General features: G+C 39.0%; 1 protein-coding gene across 4 annotated transcripts in view; it reads left to right on the top strand.

The window, feature by feature from the left end:
- Csmd1 (CUB and Sushi multiple domains 1) overlaps window positions 1-21,224 on the top strand; it is a 1,843,561-nt gene that overhangs the window by 1,417,631 nt on the left and 404,706 nt on the right. For all 4 annotated transcript variants that reach the window (XM_045131039.1, XM_045131041.1, XM_045131040.1 and 1 more), the window contains one exon: window positions 579-682. In XM_045131039.1, coding sequence (XP_044986974.1) covers window positions 579-682 — 104 coding nt within the window. The remainder of the gene's footprint in view (window positions 1-578; window positions 683-21,224) is intronic.

Raw genomic sequence — 21,224 nt, 5'->3', positions numbered from 1 at the left:
TGTGGAAATAATTTCATGGAACAGTCATGAAAAATGCAAGATGCTTGTATTATAAAATAAGACAATGAAAAATATTATATCTGACTGAAATAGTTTGTGAAAGATGCCTGGCTTCATTCAAGCAGCACATAGCAAATCTGTTTGAGAGTTGCTTTCAATTCTATGGGTCTCAGCTTTTTCCATGAAGTGTGAGGACTGTGCATTCTTTGACCGTTTTTAATGTTTTTAAGAAATTATTTTGTCAGCTGAATGGTCTGGACCTTTGCTAAGGGGTAGATACTTTGGAAGTGGGATTAAATTTCATGCTAGAGAGCAAATAGACATTTTAAGTTCAATCAAATTCTATAATTCAGGTTGACCAATATATATTTGGTCAACCAGTATTATAGAGATCGATGGAATTTATCCATATAGTAACTGGAAGAAGTTTTGTCCATGTAGTGACTGAAAGAAGTTTGGGACTTCTTTGAAACTCACTGATCTTAGGAAGAAATCCTCGTGCTGTAGCCAGACTGTTTGATAGTCAATTATGGAAAGCCTCTATTATACAAAATAACAAATGTGTGCTTTGGATTTAGGTCATCAAGCTTGCCTTTGAAGAGTTTGAGTTGGAAAGAGGCTATGACACCCTGACGGTCGGGGATGCTGGGAAAGTGGGGGACACCAGATCCGTCTTGTATGTGTAAGTATGCCATATCCCTTCTCTTAGTATGCAGCTGTGTGTGCATGCCTCAAAGGTCACCTCAGATGATAATACATCCCATGCCTGGCTAAGCTCATGGGGTGAGGTCTGATTTTGTGTGAGATTTGACTGAAGATTGTATCTTATCAGTAGGAAATATTTTCTCTAAAGTTAAAACATGTTAATGGCAAAGATAAAAACAAAACAATACGGCACACAAAAGGTAGAAAGCAGAGAAGACATATTGTTCAACTCAGCCCTCCTGCTGGTCCCTTTCTTCCCTGGTATTGTAGGACCAATGTTGTTCAAGGTAGAGGTGTTTTATAGTATAATACAGTATGTTTACTGGGAACCATTAAGCTCTGTAAAACTTTTGCATAGTAACTGAAACAGAGATAGCAGGGGAAATGGTATGGAATTAGGGTGCCAGAGTTCTACTGGCCACAGGGACAACATGGAATGAATCCCACCGTAGGACCCTCACCACACGTACCTCCACAGGGTGCTTGCTCTACAGCTTCCTACACGGGATGTCCACTTCAGATCTTTACAGGATTGAGCCTTAAAGATTATTCTGTGTTTTCATCAGACCTGTTTTCCCAAACAAAAATCATGACTCAGGATATCCTGCCACGTGGGTCGACATCTTTAGCCCAGAAGAAAATATTTTCTATCAGCTTCATTTGGTGATATCAGATATTAGCTTTGGAAAAGCTGAACATAGAAATATCTCTGTTCATGGAAAACCACTGTGGGATTTCCCCCATTTCTTACATTACTGAGGGATTCTCTTTATTGAGGGGAAGCTGTTCCCAAGTCCCCAAGCACACAACAGACAAACAAGAGTGTTGCTATCCTCAACCATGGGCTTTATGGGTCACTACTGGATAATTCACCTTTGAAAAGCACTGTGACTGTGTGCGTTGTGTATGCTTGTGTCTATTGACACTCCCACCAGCACTAGTTATACAGGAACATATACATTTTATAACTTTCACTTCTCCTGTGGAGTCTGTGCTTGCTTTTTTTTTTCATTGACCCACCAAAACTATGAATTATAATAATTTAAAGTCATGTAACCATATTGTGTTTTCCGATGGCCAGCAGCAACAATGACATGGATAAGTGCTTTCTGCAGCATATACTGTGTGTACCTAAAGTATAGGTGGTCTCTGATTCTTACCACAACCCTGCACTGTGGTAGGTAACAGTGTCATCCTCCTGTTTATGACAGTCATAAGGCTTGGAAGGTTCTACATCTCTCCCCATCCCCAGACTGCTGGATGCATTCTACTTACAAATCCTAGGTGAATGTGCTCTTTGCTTAATTGATTCATATTTTTGTTTTTATTTTATTTATCTATTTGAAAGAGTAAGAGAGAATGAGGCAGAGAGAAAGAGAGAGGGGGAGAGAGAGAATGAGCATGCCAGGGCCTTCAGATACTGCAAACGAACTGAAGACGCATGTGCCACCTTATGCCTCTGGCTTACATGGGTCCTGGAGAATCAAACTGAGGTCCTTTAGCTTGGTAGGCAAATACTGTAACCATTAAGCAATTTCTCCAGCCCTCCTTAATTGATTCTTGTTGAGAGTCTTTTGACCATCTCCCTGTACCTCTTTGGCTTTTGTATGTAGCTGCACAGTCCAGTCTTTGTGTGTTACAATGCAAGTTAATTAATTTACCTTCAAGACATTTTCAGGCAAAAAATAATAATAATAATAAGGGTAAAGAATATCTTTATCTGAATTTTCAGTCTCCGAACTACTCTGCAAATTTTAATTAAAATTTGCTCTTTTCCCTTACTGTAATGTAAAGGTTGCTGATTCCCAAAATCCTCACCAATCACCAGACACAACGGCATACATTATGATTATGTGTATTGATATGTAATTATATGTAATAATGGCCAAATTGTTAAGTCAAATTTTTACATCTAGGGCTGAAGCAATGGTTCATTTGGCAAAGTGTTTGCCATGCAAATGAGCTCAGATCTGCAGCACTCACTGCATGGTGTGGTGGTGCATGCCTGTAATCCCAGCTTTTGTGAAATGGAGACAAGTGAGTCCTCAGGGAAAGCTGAGTAGCTATCCTAGCTAAGGGTTCAGAGAGAGAGTACCTGCATCAATAAAAATGATGGAGAGTGACTGAGGCTGACACCAGCCATTGACTCTGGCCTCCATATGCACACAGGCACATGTGCAACCACACACATGTGAACAAAAATGCATGCCACACATACTTGCTCATACATTCACACACACATAGAGCAAAGAATAAAACATAACTTCTTGACATTTGAAAACACAGAGACATACAGGATGGCACCCGGTTGGTCATCTGCATTATTGGCAAGCTTCCTATGGGGCACCAGGAAAACTGCATACCTTTAGACCAGGACAGTATCTGCAAACAGTCAGAAGTTGATAGAATGGGGTGGGAATCAAAGATGGAGATTCTGTTTCTAGCTCTGTTGTTAGCTGTCTCTGTGACTACAAGGGAAGTCATTTACTTCTGTGTCTCTCTGTTTTCGTGGCTATAAAATATGTATAATAAACTTTCCCTATTGGCAGTAAGAAGAAGCATGAAATAACACTTGAGAAAGCTCTGGAAAGCTAATAAATGTAACCCATATGTAGAAAATCTTTATTATTACTCATTTAAGAAAAGATGTCACCAAAACAAATGAGAGAGGTTTTTAAACAAATACAACATTTAAAATATAAATGCAGCAAGGTAAAGCCCTATAAAATCCCTTAGGTTACTATTAAGGATCTAAAATCATACCCTCATTTTTTTAAATGATCTTTGTTGTTAAGAAAGAAATAGCAAACTATGTATTACAATGACAGAAGTGTTATTAAGACCTCTTTGCAATAGCTTGAATCTATAAATGAAAAAGTAAATGGCCAGCTGAATCAAACTGAGATGCCCTTTGGGGAACATAATGCAACTAAGACCAGTTGGGCATTTAATCAGCTGCCATGGAGGAAGAATAGTGGCTGAGATGTGGCCTCAGTGTATAAAATGACAGGGAAAAAAAAGACTCAGTATCTCCCAGCTGGTCTTTGGAACAAACAGGTAATTTTAGACAGTACACCAGCAAACGTATTTAGGTACTTATATGCCACACATTATTCCCAGCATGGAGTCGGGAACCTAATTGTGGAAATGATAGACGGACCAGGACCAGTTAAATAGTCGACAGTGTATAGAATCATGGAAGCTCATGACCCTCATTTCCAATAAAACAGGCCTCAGAGTCCCTTTACAGCAGGCTGTTTTTAACTGCCCTTGACCTGATGTGTCATTGATCCTCTTCTTTGTGGACCGTTGGGGGTCTTCTCAGAACTTGGGAGATATTTGGAAATGGAGACAGCCTTAGAACTAGATATAGCATCCTTAATGTGCTTTTTAAAAACCTAATGTCTGTTTCTGACATCTTTATTTTCTCAACTTGTGTGAGACACACAAAAATAATCCAAAAGCATTGAAGAGTTCATTTGGCGTCTCAGCCTTCCAAAGAGATAGATGCATTCCCTCAGGTATTTTTATAGTTGACTGGCAAAAAATAGATAACAAACTTAACGAGTCTATATTGAAAATTTATGTTGGTAATTTTCTCAAATTTAATTTAGAGTTATTAGGGGAATTATGGTCCTATGTAGCTTCTCTCTAGCTTTGGAAGCTATTAACTTTGGTGCTAACAGAAGACTGCATTAACCCAGGATGTCTTGGGCATTAATTCACAGGGTATGGACTTTAAATTGTCACCCCTCAGGGGGATGAAACATCCATGTAGGAACAGGAAAGCTTTTCCAGATGATGGGGCATGGGGTTAAAAAATAAGGACTAGTCTAATTCCTCTTTGCTGTATCTATTTCTAGATGTACCTCTAACTTCTAGGCATCTATGACTTGACTTTTCCCTGTACCTTCATCTGACAGATGCCATTTTCTCTCTTTTTTATTGACAGCTTCCATACTTACATACAACAAATCATGATATTTCCCTCACCTCCCTCACTTCCCCCTTCACAAATCTACTCTCCATCAGCAGATGGTTTCCCCCACAACAAACTTGCCACTATTGCACCTGTTTGGTCATTTGGCCTGGCTGGCCAAAATTAAGGCTTTCAGTGTCCATTGTTTTCACTACTGATGACTTCTGTCTCCCATAGGGCTACATGCAATGAAGCTTTTTCCAGCCTTCTGCAGCTGGTTTATAGGGAGGAGGTTTTCAGCTCAGCCCTAGCTTGATATCTTAATAAATTTGCAGCCCAGACATGTGGAATCTTTAGTAATAGAATCTTACTATCTATTTCTGGTGGGAAAATAAGAGTCTTGGCAATAGCCTGCAATGTTTGGGGGCATCAGGGACCTTCATAGACAACAAATAACTGGAAGTTATCCCATCTGTAGCACTGAAATTTTTCTAGTAACAGTCTATGGCTAATGGGTATGCCATTGTCAAAAAAGCAGGTTTTCCTATGGGCTATTCACAATATCTTGAACTTTGATTAACCTCCTTCCCACCCTTCTTTTACTCAATTTCTTCCCCTTACTTAGCTTAGGGCATTCCACCCCCAGTAATATGTTCATCTCTATCTATCTATCTATCTATCTATCTATCTATCTATCTATCTATCTAACTAACTAACTAACTAACTAACTAACTAACTAACTAACTAACTATCATCTATCACCATCATTCCCTCTCCTTCCCCAGTTAAAGCCTTTTCTAGCTAACTGGCCTCTACTACTAATTTTTTACTCCAACTCACACGCAAATCTAAACAATTCTAGCTAGGATCCAAAAATGAGAGAGAACATGTGACATTTGACTTTCTGGACCTGGATTAACTCACTTAGTATAATACTTTCCAGATCCATCCATTTACTTGCAAATTTAATAGTTTTATTTTACTTTACTACTGAATAGAACTCCATTGTATAAATGTACCACATCTTCATTATCCATTCATCAGTTGAGGGGCATCTAGGTTGGTTTCATTTCCTAGCTATTGTGAATATTTATCTCAAAGGTAGTGAGAAGAGTCCTTAGGATATATGCCTAGGAGTGCTATAGCTGAGTCATGGGGTAAATCTACTTTTAGCTGTTTCAGCAACCTCCACACTGATTTCCACAATGGCTGTTTGAGACTATATTCCTACCAACAGTGTAGAAGAGTTAATCTATTTCTGCATCCAATCTATTTTTTCCTTTTTTTTTTTTAATGATAGCTATTCACACAGGAGTGAGATAGTATCTAAAAGTTTTAATTTGCATTCCCTATTGGCTAAGAAGGTAGAACATTTTTGTAGATATTTATATACCATCTGTATGTTTTTTTTTTGTTGTTGTTGTTGTTTTCTGTTTGTTTGTTTTTTGTTTTTTGTTTTTCCTTTTGAGAACTCTCTATTTACTTCCATAGTCCATTTCTTAGCTAGGTTTTTTGATACCTTATTATTTAGTTTTCTGAGGTCTTTGTATAAATTAGCTACTATTCCGCTGTCAGATGTATAGCTGGATGGATTTCTCCCATTCTGTAGGTTGCTGTACAAAAGCGTTGTAATTTCATGATGTCCCAGTGGTTGGTTTGTCTTTTTTTTTTTTTTTTTTTTCCTGAGCAACTGGTCTGTAAATGGTTACAGATCAATCTGTGGCTGAGTGAGTTCCAACGACATAAGAAGACACCAAGGCTCTATTAATCAGGGAGCAACAAATGACAACCCCAAAATATATCTTAAGAATGGCAAATCTGACCATCCATTAGATTTGACACATTATCTGCTCTGGCATGAAAGGTAGAATTAGTACTTCCAGTACAGGTCTATATGCCAGACTTTGTGGTGGGTACTGACCTTGTGTAAATAGCCCCTTTGACCTTTTGTGATGGCATTGGTCTCAGCTATGCTGCATGCCTGCTTAAGTCCCTCTTTACTGTAATGTGGGATCAGCTAGGCTGGCCACGATGAAGGGTTCACTGCTCTGATCACCTGTGCAGAGTTCCCTTACCCAAGTCTCTGTGGGTTGCAAGCAATGGCAGATGGGGGGAGGAGGCTGTGGAGGGTACCTGAAGTTTTGCAAGAGCTGCATAGCAGGTCCCCACAATTCTCTCTCACACAAGCAGCTCATCTGGTCCCTGCTACTCTCCCCTTCAGATTTCTTGAGTTTGTGAAGAGGTTGGTGTGAGTGGAAAATCCCACCACCTGGCCTTTTTTTGCTGCTCAGGCAGAGCCTGGAGGTTGTAAGTTCAGACACAACCATGCAGACTGACACCATTGTGGAAACTGCTTCTGTCTGCTTCTGTGGTCTCTAGAATCTCAGGATCTCTTTTTTTTTTTTAATTTTAATTAGCATTTTCCATGATTATAAAAAAATCCCGTGTTAATTCCCTCCCCCCCACACACTTTCTCCTTTGAAATTCAGGATCTCTTTTATGTGTCTACTATACCTTCACTTCAGTTTTTTTTTTTTTTTTTATTATTTTTCTGCCTATTCCCTACCTAGGCTTCTTTAAATTGTCTCCTATGCCACTATCTCAAATGGAAGTCTCATTCTCTTTTTATGAAAAAAGCAGTTTGGCTTTGCAATGAGGCTCTGACCTAGAACATCCATCTAGTTTGCAAAATTCCTTGAATTCAATGCCTAGTATTATATTTACAAATATAAAGAGGGCAAGAAATGCATGGAGGAACAAAAGAAAAAAGTCTACAGAGAAACCTTAAGGAAGGAGGACTAACACCACTGAGTAGCAGTTTATGCACCTTTGATGTGAAAATATTCATTAAATATCTTGTACTATGGAGGAAGGGCTGAGCAGTTTATGTTAGGATAAGGATAGAAAGATGTCCACTTAAATATTCGCTAGTAAAAGACCCACTTTCCTTTATTAATTATTTTTTAATTAATTTTTTTTAAAATTGATTTATTTGAGAGCGACAGACACAGAGAGAAAGACAGATAGAGGGAGAGAGAGAGAATGGGCGAGCCAGGGCTTCCAGCCTCTGCAAAAGAACTCCAGACGCGTGCGCCCCCTTGTGCATCTGGCTAACGTGGGACCTGGGGAACCGAGGCTCGAACCGGGGTCCTTAGGCTTCACAGGCAAGCGCTTAACTACTAAGCCATCTCTCCATCCCCCACTTTCCTTTATTATATGTTACGACAAGAAATCAAACCAATTAAACATTGGCTTAATGGGGTTCTGGAGTCATGTGACTCAAACCAGGCTTGATCTCACCATCACTTTGTCCATGTCAGAGGTTTTCATGAATAGGATGCTCAGTCTCTGTGCTAGAGCTCCTCTTTGTAGTCCAGGTTGACTCAACATCCAAACAGAAAATTAACAGGGAAGTGAGAGATCTCAACAAAACTATAGATCAATTAGACCTAATGGACATCTACAGAACACTCTACACGAAATCCACAGACTTCATATTCTTCTCAGCAGCCCATGGAACCTTCTCTCAAATATATCATATACTGGGTCATAAAGCCTGCCTCCATATATTTAGGAAGATTGATATAATTTCCTACATGATTTCAGATCACAATTAGATATTGATAGAAATTAACAACAAAAGATGTGCCAGGAAACCCACCAGATCCTGGAAAATGAACAACGCACTTTTAAACAATAAATGGGTTGTGAACAAAATAAAAAATGAAATTGCAAAATTTCTAGCATTGAATGACAATAAGTACACACTGTCCCAAAACTTATGGGACACAAGGAAGGCAGTCCTCAGGGGAAACTCCATAGCATTAAATGCCTTCATAAAAAAGACAGAGAGGCCCCAAATCAATAACCTAACCATCCACCTAAAGGCACTGGAAAACCAAGAAGAAACCAACCCAAGAAGCTCCAGATGGAAAGAAATAAATAAGATCAGAGCAGTAATTACTAAATTAGAAACTAAGAAATTAATAAAATTGATGAAAAAAGAGCTGGCACTTTGAAAAAAATAAACCAGATTGATAAACCCCTGGTCAATTTGATTTATTGATAATTTTGATACTTAAACATACTGCAATTTTATCACATTCCCTTACTATTGCCTGCTTTTGTGCCCCTTCTGAACCCCTATTACACTGAACATTCTCCTCTTTCAAAATAGTTGTTCTTCTGTTTTGATATCTCATTCTTTATTTTTTAATTTAGTTTTTATTAACATTTTCCATGATTATTAAAAAAATACCCCATGGTAATACCCTCCCTACCCCACACACTTTCCCCTTTGAAATTCCATTCTCCATCATATTACCTCCCCCTCTCAATCATTGTACTTACATATATAGAATACCAACCTATTAAGTACCCTCCTCCCTTCCTTTCTCTTCCCTTTATATCTCCTTTTGAACTTACTGGCCTCTGCTACTAAGTATTTCCCTTCTCACGCAGAAGCCCAATCATCTGTAGCTAGGATCCACATATGAGAGAGAACATGTGGTACTTGGCTTTCTGGGCCTGGGTTACCTCACTTAGTACAATCCATTCCATATCCATCCATTTTTCGGCAAATTTCATAACTTCATTTTTCTTTACTGCTGAGTAGAACTCTATTGTATAAATGTGCCACACCTTCATTATCACACATCAGTTGAGGGACATCTAGGCTGGTTCCATTTCCCAGCTATTATAAACTGAGCAGCAATAAACATGGTTGAGCATGTACTTCCAAGGAAATGAGATGATTCCTTTGGATATATGCCTAGGAGTGCTATAGCTGGGTCATATGGTAGATCAATCTTTAGCTGTTCTAGGAACCTCCACACTGATTTCCACAATGGCTGGACCAGATTGCATTCCCACCAGCAGTGTGGAAGGTTTCCTCTCTTTCCACATCCCCGCCAACATTTATGATCATTTGTTTTCATGATGGTAGCCAATCTGCCAGGAGTGAGACGGAATCTCAATGTAGTTTTTATTTTTTTTATTTTTATTTTTTATTTTTGGTTTTCCGAGGTAGGGTTTCACTCTAGCCCAGGCTGACCTGGGATTAACTCTGTAGTCTCAGGGTGGCCTTGAACTCACAGCAATCCTCCTACCTTTGCCTCCCACATGCTGGGATTAAAGGCATGTACCACCACATCAGGCTCAATGCAGTTTTAATTTGCATTTCCCTGATGACTAGTGACATACAACATTTTTTTTTTAGATGCTTATATACCATTTGTATTTCTTCCTTTTGAGAATGCTCTATTTAGCTCAAAAGCCCATTTTTTATTGGCTTGTTTGATTTCTTATTATTTAACTTTTTGAGTTCTTTGTATATCCTAGATATTAATCCTCTATCAGATATATACCTGGCGAATATTTTTATCCATTCTGTAGGTTGCCTCTTTGCTTTTTTCACTGTGTCCTTTGCAGTGCAAAATCTTTGTAATTTCATGAGGTCCCAGTGATTAATCTGTGGTTTTATTGCCTGAGCAATTGGGGTTGTACTCAGAAAGTCTTTGCCAAGACCAACATGTTGAAGGGTTTCTCCTACTTTTTCCTCTAGCAGTTTCAGAGTTTCGGGTCTGATGTTAAGGTCTTTAATACATTTGGACTTAATTCTTGTGCATGGCGAGAGAGAAGAATCTATTTTCATACTTCTGCAGATATATACCCAGTTTTCCCAACACAATTTGCTGAGGAGGCTGTCTTTTTTCCAATGAGTATTTTGGGCATTTTTATCAAATATCAGGTGGCTATATGTACCTGGGCTTACATATTGGTCCTCTATTCTGTTCCACTGATTGACATATCTGTTTTTGTGCCAGTACCATGCTGTTTTTGTTACTATGGCTCTGTAATATAGGTTAAAGTCAGGTATGGTGATACCACTAGCCTTATATTTGTTGCTCAGTATTATTTTAGATATTTGAGGTTTTTTGTGATTCCAAATGAATTTTTGGATTGTTTTTTTTCTCTTTCCATGAAGACTGCCTTTCAAATTTTAATAGGGTTTGCATTAAATCTGAAGATTGCTTTTGGTAAGATTGCCATTTTCACAATATTGATTCTTCCAATCCAGGAACAAGGGATGTTTCTCCACTTTCTAGTGTCTTCTGCAATTTCTCGCTTGAGTGTTTTAAAGTTCTCATTGTAGAGAATTTTCACTTCCTTGGTTAGGTTTTTTCCAAGGTACTTTATTTATTTATTTGTTAGTTTATTTATTTATTTATTCATTTATTTATTTATTTGATGCAATTTTTAATGGGAGTGATTCTCTGATTTCATCCTCTGTGAGTTTCTTGTTAGCATGTATGAAGTCTACTGATTTATGTGTATTTATTTTGTATCCTGCTATATTGCTGTAGGTTTTTATCAGCTTTAACAGTTTGCTAGTAGAGTCTTTAGGGTCCTTTATGTATAGAATCATGTCATCTGCAAATAATGATAACTTGATCTATTCCTTTCCAATTTGTATCCCTTTAATGTATCTCTCTTGCCTTATTTCTATGGCTAAAACTTCCAAAACTATGTTAAATAAAAGTGGGGACAGTGGACACCCTTGTCTTGCTCCTGATTTTAGTGGAAAAGCTTCCAGTTTTTCCCCATTTAGTAATATCTTGGCTGTAGGCTTGTCATAAATAGCTTTTATTATATTGAGATATGGTCCTTCTATTCCCAGTCTCTGTAGGACTTTTATCATGAAGGGATGTTGTATTTTGTCAAGTGCTTTCTCTGCATCCAATGAGATGATCATGTGATTTTTGTCCTTCAACCCATTTATATAGTGTATTACATTTATAGATTTGTGTATATTGAACCATGCCTGCATCTCTGGGATAAAGCCTGCTTGGTCAGGGTGAATGATCTTTCTGATATATTCTTGTATTCTGTTTGCCAATATTTTGTTGAGAATTTGTGCATCTATGTTCATGAGGGAGATTGGTCTCTAATTTTCTTTTTTTGTTCTATCTTTGTCTGGTTTTGGTATGAGGGTGATGCTAGCCTCATAGAAGGAGTTTGGTAGAATTCCTTCTTTTTCTATTTCCTGGAAAAGCTTAAGAAGCAATGGTGTTTGCTCTTCATTAAAGGTCTGGTAAAATTCAGCTGTGAATCCATCTGGGCCTGGGCTTTATTTAGTTGGGATATTATTGATAACTGTTTGAATCTCCATGTTTGTTATAGGTCTATTTAAGTGATTAATCTCATTTTGATTTAATTTAGGTAGGTCATATAAATCAAGTAAACCATCCATTTCTTTCAGATTTTCATATATTGTGGAGTATATACTTTTATAGCATGTCCCTATGATTTTTTTGAATTTCTCTGGAATCTGTTGTGATGTTACTTTTTTCATCTCTGATTTTATTAATTTGTGTCTCTTCTCTCTTTCTTTTGGTCAGATTTGTTAAGGGTTTATCAATCTTGTTTATCCTTTCAAAGAACCAACTCTTTGTTTCATTAATTGTTTGGATTTTTTTTTTTGTTGTTGTTTCTCTTTCAGTAATTCCTGCCCTAATCTTTGTTATTCTTCCTGTCTACTGATTTTTGGTTTGCCTTGTTCTTCTTTTTCCAAGTCTTTAAGGTGAAGCATTAGGTCGTTTACTTTTAACCCTTCTAATTTCTTAATATATGCACTTAAAGCTATAAATTTACCTCTTAGAACTGCCTTCATTGTGTCCCAAAGATTTTGGTATGTTGTGTTTTCTTTTTTTTTTAATTTAATTTTTTAGTTTTCTTTTCAGTAAATACAGGCAGTTTGGTACCATTATTTAGGTTCATCTGTGATCTGTCCCCTCCCATTAGACCCTCCTTGTTAATGAAAATGGGTCATGCATTGTGGAGTTAGCCCCCAGTTATTGGTATGATAAATGTCTCTTGAAATCATGACCCAACATGTGACTCTGACATTCTTTCTGCCCCCTCCTCCCCAAAATTTCCCTGAGCCATGTTGGGTTCATTTTTGGTCTGCTTCAGTGATGAGGTGTTGGGGGCCTCTGAGGCTTTGGCTCTCTGATTTGGTAGGAGTTGATTTTTCTCTGAGTTGGTCTCCTTCCCCTTTGTGCTGGTATCCGGTTCACAGGAAAACATCACTCTTGCTTATTTCGCCAGTTGTCCTTAGCTTCAGTTGGGCCCCTTTTGAGGTATGTTGGGGCAGCTCTCTTCTTAGGATCTGCATCTATCTGGAAAAGAGAAGCAGATTCTCCAACGGAGAGTAAGTTAGCACCCGGAAAATTGAGATAACACTTACTTTTTTGATAGACAGTATAATAGGTGTAGGCCCTCTTATACCCTGTGATTGATGGTACCTTGATATTGTAGAGTGGGCTTGTGTTTGGGTATGGTTCTGACTTGTTTTCCAGCTCCAGCTATGGGTCTAGTACCACTGAGTGGATCAGTTAGCCAAATCAAGAGCAATTGGTTCCTCACCATGGCTGTGTACCACTATTGTACTTGTGTGGGCATCACATCCGGTTATTTGTTGCTAATTAGGTTAAACAATGTGTTGCTTGGACAGATCTTGGTCATTTCCCCCAGTTGCCTATGTAGCGCCTTCTGGCACTAGACACGCTGACTGTCTGTGGACTGACTCTCTCCTCGCCATCTTGACTGGAAGTCTATGTTGTGTTTTCATTATCATTTGACTCTATAAATTTTTTGATTTCCTTCTTGATTTCCTCATTGACCCATTCATCATTTAGTAGTGTATTGTTTAGTTTCCATGATTTTGTGTATGCTCTATAGCCTTTCTTGCTACTGATTTGTAGTTTACTTCCATTGTGGTCAGATAGAATGCAAGGAATTATTTCAATTTTCCTGAATTTGTTAAGATTTGCTTTGTGTCCTAATATATGGTCTAATTTAGAGAATGTTCCATGGGCTGCTGAAAAGAATGTATATTCTGCAGCCTTTGGATGAACTGTCCTGTATATATCTGTTAGCTCAATTGCTTCTATGACCTCATTTAGTCTGGATGCCTCTCTGTTTATTTTTTCCCGGGATGACCAGTCAATTGATGAGAGTGGGGTGTTAAAGTCACCCACCAATACTGTGTTTGGTGTTATCTGTGACCTTAGTTCTAATAGTGTTAGTTTGATGAATTCGGGAGCCTCCATGTTAGGGGCATATATGTTTAGGATTGTAAAGTCCTCCTGTTGGAGTGTGCCCTTAATCAATAAAAAGTGACCTTTCTTATCTTCTTGACCAATTTTGAGCTGAAATCTACCTTGTCAGATATTAGGATAGCAACCCCTGCTTGTTTTCTAGGCCCATTTGCTTGAAACACTGTCTTCCGACCTATTACCCTAAGATAATGTCTATCCTTTGTAGAAAGGTGAGTTTCTTGGAGACAACATATTGTAGGATCCTGCTTTTTTTTTTTTTATTTTTATTTATTTATTTGAGAGCGACAGGCAAAGAAAGAGGCAGAGAGAGAGAGAAAGAATGGGCGCGCCAGGGCTTCCAGCCACTGCAGACGAATTCCAGATGCGTGTGCCTTGTGCATCTGGCTAATGTGAGTCCTGGGGAATCGAGCCTTAAACCGGGGTCCTTAGGCTTCACAGGCAAGTGCTTAACCGCTGAGCCATCTCTCCAGCCCTGCTTTTTAACCCAGTCTGCAAACCTATGTCTTTTGGTTGGGGCATTGAGGCCATTGATATTAAGAGATATTATTGAAAAGTATATATTTATGTTTGCCTTTTTTTTTTTGTGGTTCTGGTTCTACCTTTGCTTTCTTGTGTTAACTAGTATTTGAGTATTGCTTGTTTTTTCCAGGTTCCTTATATGTGTGCTTTTCCTTTTCTTCAGCATGGAAGATCCTATCAAGTATTTCTGTAGAACTGGTTTTGTCTTTAAATACTCCTTTAACCTGCTTTTGTCATGAAATGCCCTTATTTCTCCGCCTATTTGAATGGATAGCTTTGCAGGATAAAGTAACCTTGGTTGACAGTTGTTATCTTTGAGAACATCGAATACGAATACAATACTCCAAGCCCTTCTGGCTTTTAAAGTTTGTGTTGAATAATCTGCTGTAATCTTGATGGGCTTGCCTTTGTACGTAACTTGATTTTTCTCTCTAACTGCTTTCAATATTTTTTCCTTGGTTTGTGTGTTTGGTAGTTTGATTATAATATGGCAAAGAGAGGTTCTTTCCATGTTTTGTCTGGCTGGGGTTCTAAAGGCTTCCTGTATCTGTATTGGCACCTCTTTCCTAATTTGGGGGAAGTTTTCTTCTATGATTTTGTTGAAGATGCCTACTATGCCTTTGGAGTGGAATTCTTCTCCTACTATGCCCTGAATTCTTATATTTGATCTTTTCATAGTGTCCCGAATATCTTGAAATTCCCACTCATACTTTTCTATAAGTTTGTCTTTCTCTGTGTTGGACTGTATTAGATCTGCCACCTGGTCTTCTAGCTTAGATATTCTGTCCGCTCCTTCATCCATTCTACTGGTGAGATTTTCTACAGTGTTTTATTTCATTAACTATGTTCTGCATTGCTAGTTATTCTGACTAGTTCTTTTTTTATTATTTCTATTTCCTTATTTATGTCTTGCATTGCCTTCTTTATTTCATGAAATTGGTGTCCTGCATTTTCTTTGATTCTTTTGATTTCCTCTTTGACTCCTTTGATTTGTTCTCTGATTTCTTTGCACATATTTACAATCATTCTTTTGAAATCTTTCTCAGGCATTTCCTCTAACTCGTTCTCACTGGAGTTCATTTCTGATGCATTAATACTGTTAGATGGATTTATATTGTCTTGCTTTTTAGTGTTTCTTGTGTTATAATGTATATAATTTTACATCTTGGATTAAGTTAATGGTTGGATTTTCTAGCTAGGTATTCTTAGCTGTATCAATGGATTTGATGTTATATATCTTTAGGAGAGGAGCTTAAGGTGTTAGGTATGGCTCTTAAGGCTCTCAGAGTATCTACAAAGGTGTTCCTAGGGGTTGGGTTTCTCTGCTATTGGAGTATTCAAGTAGGCTGAGTGGAATAAAATACAGGTAGATTCTAAAATTTAACTAAACACTTTACACATTGAATCAAAAACACCAGCAAATATTTATGAAAGAGTAGTTACTGTAACAACAAGATTCTCTTGCAACAAAGAGGTTAAGATTTCTGTTCTCTTGAGTGATCTAAGTCAGCTTGTGACCAAGTGAGACCCTTCCCTGGTGCAATCAATCCCAGTTACTTTTTTGGATGATTTTGGTCTCAGTCAAGTTACTGGCTGTGTCGTTGGGCTGCTGTTCTGGTTTCTGGAGCTAGGCACTGGCTTTTCCTGTGAGGCAACCCAAGCCTGGCAACTGTGGCTCTGCAGAATGGCACCCTTGCTGCTGGAACCGCCACTGTTGCACCTGAAGCTGAAGCTGCCGCTGCTGGCTCTGTCACCTCTGCTGGGTTCACCACTGCTGCTGCCACTGCTGCTGCTTCTTTAGCTGCCACTGCTGGATCCTCTGATGCTGGTGCTGGATCTGCAACTGCTGCCTCTGAAGCTGCTGCTGCTGGGTCTGCCACTGCTGCCACTACTAGATCGGCTGCTGCTGGGGCCACTGCTGCTGGTGCCGGAGCCCCTGGTGTTGCTGCTGGCCTCTGCTCCTGCTTGGGTCCCACTGTTCACTCAAGTTGGTGTGGCCAGGTCCTGGGACTGCTGCTCTGTTCGCTGGAGCTGGGCACAGGCAGTTGGAGAGGGGAAGGAGCCGCAGCTGCTCTGTTTCTCTCACTGTTCCATGTGTTCTTCTACCTTGTGGTCTACTCCTCCATTGTTCGCTGCCACTCTCCCTTCACATTTCTTGAGTTGTGGAGAGCACTGGTGTGAGTGGATGCTCCCCTCACCTGGCTTTTCCTGTGGCTGGAGCCAAGCTTGGTGGATTTCCGGTGCACTGCTGCAGCTGTGGTCGGTGGACCTGCCGGGGCCACTTTTGCCAGCCTGTACAGGCTCTGGATCTCTTCTACTTCTCCACTGCCATTTCGATTTCCTATACACATCACTTTTTAGTAAAAGTGTGTATTTTGCTGAATTTTTTCGGTCTTCTTCCCCCCAGGCTGCTTTGGCGTGGTACCTAAGCCGCCATCTTAAACGGAAGTTGATATCTCATTCTTTTTGTCCTCCTCTATCCTTTATGTCAAATTGTTGATGGGCTTAGAATGCACAAATCTTTTGGAGGTAACATGAGTTCTTCTGAGGACATGAATGTATCAATCAGTTCATGTCCAGAGGATAGTGCCCCACGGTATTTCTGTAATACATTCTAGAAACATACACATTATTTTTCTTTGGAAATTTGATCCAGTCATGCTATCATTATTTGTGGGGAAACACCCATGCTTTAATACTTACACATACTCTGTACCTGGCATTCTAGGTGAAAGCACCTTCAGTGTGATTAGACTATGACAATCTCTATAGTTTTTGTCTGAAGTGGGCCACAGATTTATGTCTGGAACACCTGGACCCTATTGTAACATAGAAACCTGAGCATGAGAAACCATGGTCATTTCTGAGTGATTACTAGAACATCTGTAGTCTTCTTGTTCACACGCAGTCACTCTGCCTGGTTATAGTAAATAATTGTCCTATCAAGTGAGTTCCCAATGACCACAACCAGGCTCAACTCTTCATGGTCCTCTAGTGCTTTAGAAAGGCTAGAGCTCTTGACTTTTATTTCATTCCTGAGGGGTCCAGAGCTGTCAGACCTCTCTCTGTATGTCACCTGGTTTCTCTCTTCCAAGAGTGAAACTGCTGGGGGAAAGCACATTTTGTATAGCTACAACTGCTCAACAAAATCACCTTATTAGCTCGATGGTACCAAGAAGAGCTCTTGAAGTTGGATGCTAGGAAAGGAGGCTATCTACCTGAGAGTGGATCCCAAAGCCTCCATGCAGAGAACCTGGGGTGTATGTTAGCCAGTCATCTTAATTGAAACATTCTGAAAATCTATAGTAAAATATCAAACATGGGATACCCAGTGATATCACTCAGATAGTCTAATATTTTCACATGTGTGTATGTTAACTTTCACATGAATCAATGTTTTGTTTAAATTCAGGTGTGAACCATAGTCAAGGTGGAGAAAACTTCTATTGATAGATGAATATCCTCCATGTTCCCTATCATAGTCAAACTATCCTCCTTCTCCTCCCATTTCATCCTTGACTCCTGAGAGTCACTGTCTGCATTTCATCTATAAAATGTCATCATTATATAGATATAATGAACTAAAGTCATGCAGTATTTGATGTGTTATCACCCCTTTCCTTGGTTGTTGCTTGCTTCCATAGTAAACATACCATAGCCTCATTAATAATCACCCATTAAAGATGGTATAGGTCATTTTCTACCTTGATGATGAGAAATAAAAGTTGGTATAAACATGAGCTTTTTCTTCTTTTGGGAAAAATCACTGGGTTTTGTGTTACTTGCATGTTGAGTGTCGTCGCACTCAGTTCAGGTGTTTCCAAGTAGCTCTATCACTTTAACTTCTCACTAATTTGTGAGACTGACCCAGTCTCTGCCGCTTCTCAGTATTGGACATTCATCCTGTTCCAGTGGGTATACAGGGATCTCTTTGCTGTTTTAATTTACATTTGCTTCATGGTTAATGATCTTGAACATTTTGTCATATGTTTCTTTGCCATCTGCCTACTCTTACAAAAAAAAAAAAAAAACAACTGCTCATCAAATCTTTCTGAATATCTTAAGCATACAAAGAATTCTTAAACAGAACTTTAGAATATTTAATGCTTTGAAAGTACTTTGTATGTTTAAGGTATTAATCCTTTGTAGAATGTGTGTTTTCCAATATTGTCTCTGTTGTCTGTCTTTTCAGCTTTTGTTCTTCACATGTATTGTCCTAGAGAAAATACTGGTTGTTGAGATGTCCAATTTATGGACATTGAGCCATAACATGTTTTGGTGTGAAGTCTGAGTGCCCTTGGCACAGCTGTAGAACATGACTCTCCCTTTGTATAGTCCTAACTATTTATAGCTTTACATTTTATCTTAAAGGTGGTTGTCAATTCTGAGTTTGTTTTTGTACAGATGCATGAGTTTGGCTCATAGTCATGTTTCGCATGGCCATTTGTGTGTCTGATTTTTTTCTGCACTGTTTCTTGAAAAGTCTATCATTTCTAACTTGAATAGTTTTGGTGCTTGTGCTGAAAAAACAGATGGCCATTTTTGTGGGTCTGTTCCTAGATTATGTGTTTTATCCTATTGAACTGTGTGGATCTGTTTGTCTAATCCTCCTGCCTCAGCCTCCAGAGTGCTGGGATTATAGGAAGTGCCACTATGCCCTGCTTTAAGCTACTAATATCACAGGTAATTATTAACATATCAATAAGTAATTTTATTTATGCCTCATATTCACTTTCTGTGGTTCTTAGTTCTCTTACATTGTTCCTTGTTTTCCTTGTCAAAGTATTGAGGAATTTGTTATTTATTTTTTAATAACACCTTGAACTCCTGATGGTGTCTTTAATCTGTTTCTTTGTAGTCTCAATGTGCTTGTCATGAGTTATAGACATATATGATGTATGTCACACTATTGATGTTTTCATTTCCTGCCATGTTCCAATAAATTTTCACAAAACGTGGGTAAAAACAACAAAAGTCTGTACTCTCAGCATCTTGATGGTGTTGCCTGGGTGTTATCAGCTGGTGGTCCTTATGGGTATTGGAGGAGTGGGCAGAACTGCTGTAGATGGGTGTATGCATGGTGTGGAGAACTGTCCAACAGTGACCTTATAACTGTCCCTTTAACTTTTTCTGGCTCTGGTAAATGATTCAGCAACAGAGAGGACATCTCCCTGAGCTAAGCCCTTCTGCAGGTACGTATTTCTGTCAAGTTCCATGTAAAGGGAGCATTGGACCTACAGAGAAGTTGAAGGATTGCTGGATACCATCTGCTAGGGACCTCTGTTGTCTTTCCTCTTGCTGGTAGTACCTGTCTGCCTGGTAGTAATACGGGCACAGTGAGAAAGCTTGTGAGGCATCTCACATCCTGTTGTTCCTCTGCTCTGAGGAAACTCTTCTTCTCCCCTCTCCTCTTTTCCCTTGGGATGCCTTCTAGATGTCATTTTGACCACTTTCCTACTATTTTTCTTGTGTTCTGCTGGAAAGTGAGAGACAGAATCTTCACATCTCAAGAACTTGGAAGCCACATACAGCAACAGTCTGGACAGCACTGAGTGGAAGAAATCTGTGAACTTACCTCAACTGGGGTGTCTGTCAACTGTTCAACTCTGATCTGTGAAATGAAGAAGGTTGGATTTGACATTTGTATACAGTTCAACATGTGAAGACTTGATTGTTCTGATCTTGGTCAGTGAATTTAAAGTAGAGTTCTGCAAACTATAGAGATTACTTACATACTCTTTGACTAGAATAGATTTGGACCCAGTAGAAAACCAGCCACACTGGCTTGAAAAGAACACAAAAACCAAGTAAACAAAAGCACAGCTCTCTCCAGTACCACAGGGCTTCCGGAGGGAATATCATACCTCCAGTGCACATGAATCACATCTACCTGTAAGATTATATATGAAAAGAGGTAATTTTTTGTAAAGTACCTTCTTTGATTTATTCTTCATGTTCAGCTTGATGGTAGCATCAGAGTTGTATCCTGGTATGTGCCAAATAAGTGAACTTGTGGCCAGTCATAGTCATGTGTCAGTTGCTGGGTAGACTGAACTATAATTTACTTTTCCTTCTCTCAGTGCTGGGAGGAGAATCTGTTTGAATGTTTACAAGGGTAATAGTACAAGAAGGTCAAAGTTGAGAGACCCCGTGGTTTGTCAGATGTCAACACTGATATCAGCTTTGGAAAGATTTCTACCTTATGAGCGTACCAGGAATTTGTATGAGGATATCCTGGAGACTATTGAAAATGTTTTATGATATCCCAGAAAGGACTGGTTAGGACAGGTTTACAAAAGATCATAAGATGAGTTTTTATCATGGAAACCTCCAGCCCACACTGCACCAGTCTGGTGCTAGCAAGTAGCTCACAGAAATAACAATGCCATTCCTGTGTGTGCTCTGTCTGACCCACTGAAGTGGTCACAAGCTGTATGGCATAAAGAACTGTAAAGACCACAGAGTGGTTCAGGAGTCAGCCACATTTCATCGTATGGCAGCCTTTACTTCTCAATTTCCTAATTTATAATTAAAGCCAGCACACACAAAGCTGGCTTCCACATTGTTTTTAGCACCTGTAGTAGAAATCAGGTGCAATTTACCGCCTGGTGTTGTGCTCTACTGATCTGATGTCTTGATAGTTTGTTGACATGTTCAGATATTTTTTTTTTCCTCTCAGCTTCGAGCAATTTTTTTTTAAATTTTTAAGCTAGAATACAGTAGAACAGAAACTATGTGTGTAAATCAATTAATACAAATGCACATATAGACTGGTGTTACACCCACCCAAGTCAGGAATGAGAACAGCTCCTCACTCCAAATCTGCTCTACCTTACAGCTGCCCCCACCACACACCGTTGCCCATTCTCCATTCACCACAATACTGTCAGCCACACAAATGGAAATACACTCTATGGAATCTTTAGGATTGTAAGTGGGAGTGTAAACAAATGCAACTA

Source organism: Jaculus jaculus, chromosome 12, assembly GCF_020740685.1.
Source record: "Jaculus jaculus isolate mJacJac1 chromosome 12, mJacJac1.mat.Y.cur, whole genome shotgun sequence".
In the NCBI taxonomy this organism is placed as follows: domain Eukaryota; kingdom Metazoa; phylum Chordata; class Mammalia; order Rodentia; family Dipodidae; genus Jaculus; species Jaculus jaculus.
The sequence above is the reverse complement of the archived record's forward strand: the minus strand, read 5'-3'. Positions and strand labels throughout refer to the sequence as shown.